This window comes from Cebus imitator, unplaced genomic scaffold, assembly GCF_001604975.1.
Source record: "Cebus imitator isolate Cc_AM_T3 unplaced genomic scaffold, Cebus_imitator-1.0 Scaffold254, whole genome shotgun sequence".
Lineage (NCBI taxonomy): Eukaryota > Metazoa > Chordata > Mammalia > Primates > Cebidae > Cebus > Cebus imitator.
The window spans coordinates 2926365-2927706 of NW_016107569.1; the positions used below are offsets into that span (position 1 = coordinate 2926365).

General features: G+C 44.1%; 1 protein-coding gene across 1 annotated transcript in view; it reads right to left on the reverse strand.

Moving 5' to 3' along the window:
* The window catches only part of NUP188 (nucleoporin 188), a 63429-nt gene that overhangs the window by 29445 nt on the left and 32642 nt on the right, over window positions 1-1342 (reverse strand). The window contains exon 12 of the mRNA XM_017499132.2: window positions 947-1036. Within this exon, the coding sequence (XP_017354621.1) occupies window positions 947-1036 (90 nt within the window). The remainder of the gene's footprint in view (window positions 1-946; window positions 1037-1342) is intronic.

Here is a 1342-nt window from a genome sequence, read left to right on the forward strand (position 1 = left end):
TAAACAGCCAGGTGCAGTGGCTCACACCTTAAGTAATCCCAGCACTTTGGGAGGCCAAGGTGGGCAGATCATGAGGTCAGGAGATCAAGACTGGCCTGGCCAACATAGTGAAACCCTGTCTCTACTAAAAATACAAAAATTAGTCGGGCGTGGTCACGAGTGCCTGTAATCCCAGCTACTCGGGAGGCTGAGGCAGGAGAACCACTTGAACCAGGAATTCAGAGGTTGCAGTGAGCCAAGATCGTGCCATTATACTCCAGCCTGGTAACAGAGCAAGACTCTATCTCAAAAAAAGAGAAATAAATAAACAGAAAATTTAAAAACCGTATATCCACTGTCATTCCATTTCTAGGGAATTACTATATTTTCATATATATATGTATTTGGAAAAGGGAAAGGAATACACCAAAATGTTAACAAGTTATCTTATGTGACAGGACTATACTTTTTTCTTTTTATCAGTATTTTCTGACTTTTCTACAATTAACATTTAACACCTGTATAATAGTAAATGAAAATGAGGCCAGGCGTGGTGGCTCATGGATGTCACCCCAGCACTTTGGGAGGCCAAGGCAGGCTGATCACTTAAGATCAGGAGTTTGAGACCAGCCTGGTCAACATGGCAAAACCCTGTCTCTACTAAATATACAGAAATTAACCAGGTGTGGTGGCAGACGCCTGTAATCCCAGCTACTTAGGAGACAGCGACAGGAGAATCGCTTGAACCTGGGAGGTGGATGTTGCAGTGAGCCAAGATCACGCCACTGAGCTCCAGCCTGTGGAGGATTCCATCTCAAAAAAAAAAAAAGAAAAAGGTAAACAAAAATGGATGGCAGTAAATAAATTAACACATGAGGTAAACAATGTCAGATCCAATGGGGGTATTTTGTGGACTTCATTGCAAATCTGGGCAGTGTAGACAGATTCATGGAAGCCAGACACTGACCTGCTGATTGCCCAGTGTGTGCAGCTCCAACGAGGTCAGAACAAAAGACAGCAGTCCATAGACACACATGCACGCAGTGCTCGTGGTGCACTAGAATGGCAAAGGAGTCAGTGAATCATTCTGAGTAATACAACTCTTCCCCAGATTTAGCATAATCCTATAATCCTATCACATTCAAATATTCTTTATTTTTTATTTTTTTTTTTTTTTGAGACGGAGTTTCGCTCTTGTTACCCAGGCTGGAGTGCAATGGCTCGATCTCGGCTCACCGCAGCCTCCGCCTCCTGGGTTCAGGCAATTCTCCTGCCCCAGCCTCCTGAGTCGCTGGGATTACAGGCACGCGCCACCATGCCCTGCTAATTTTTTGTATTTTTAGTAGAGACGGGGTTTCACCAT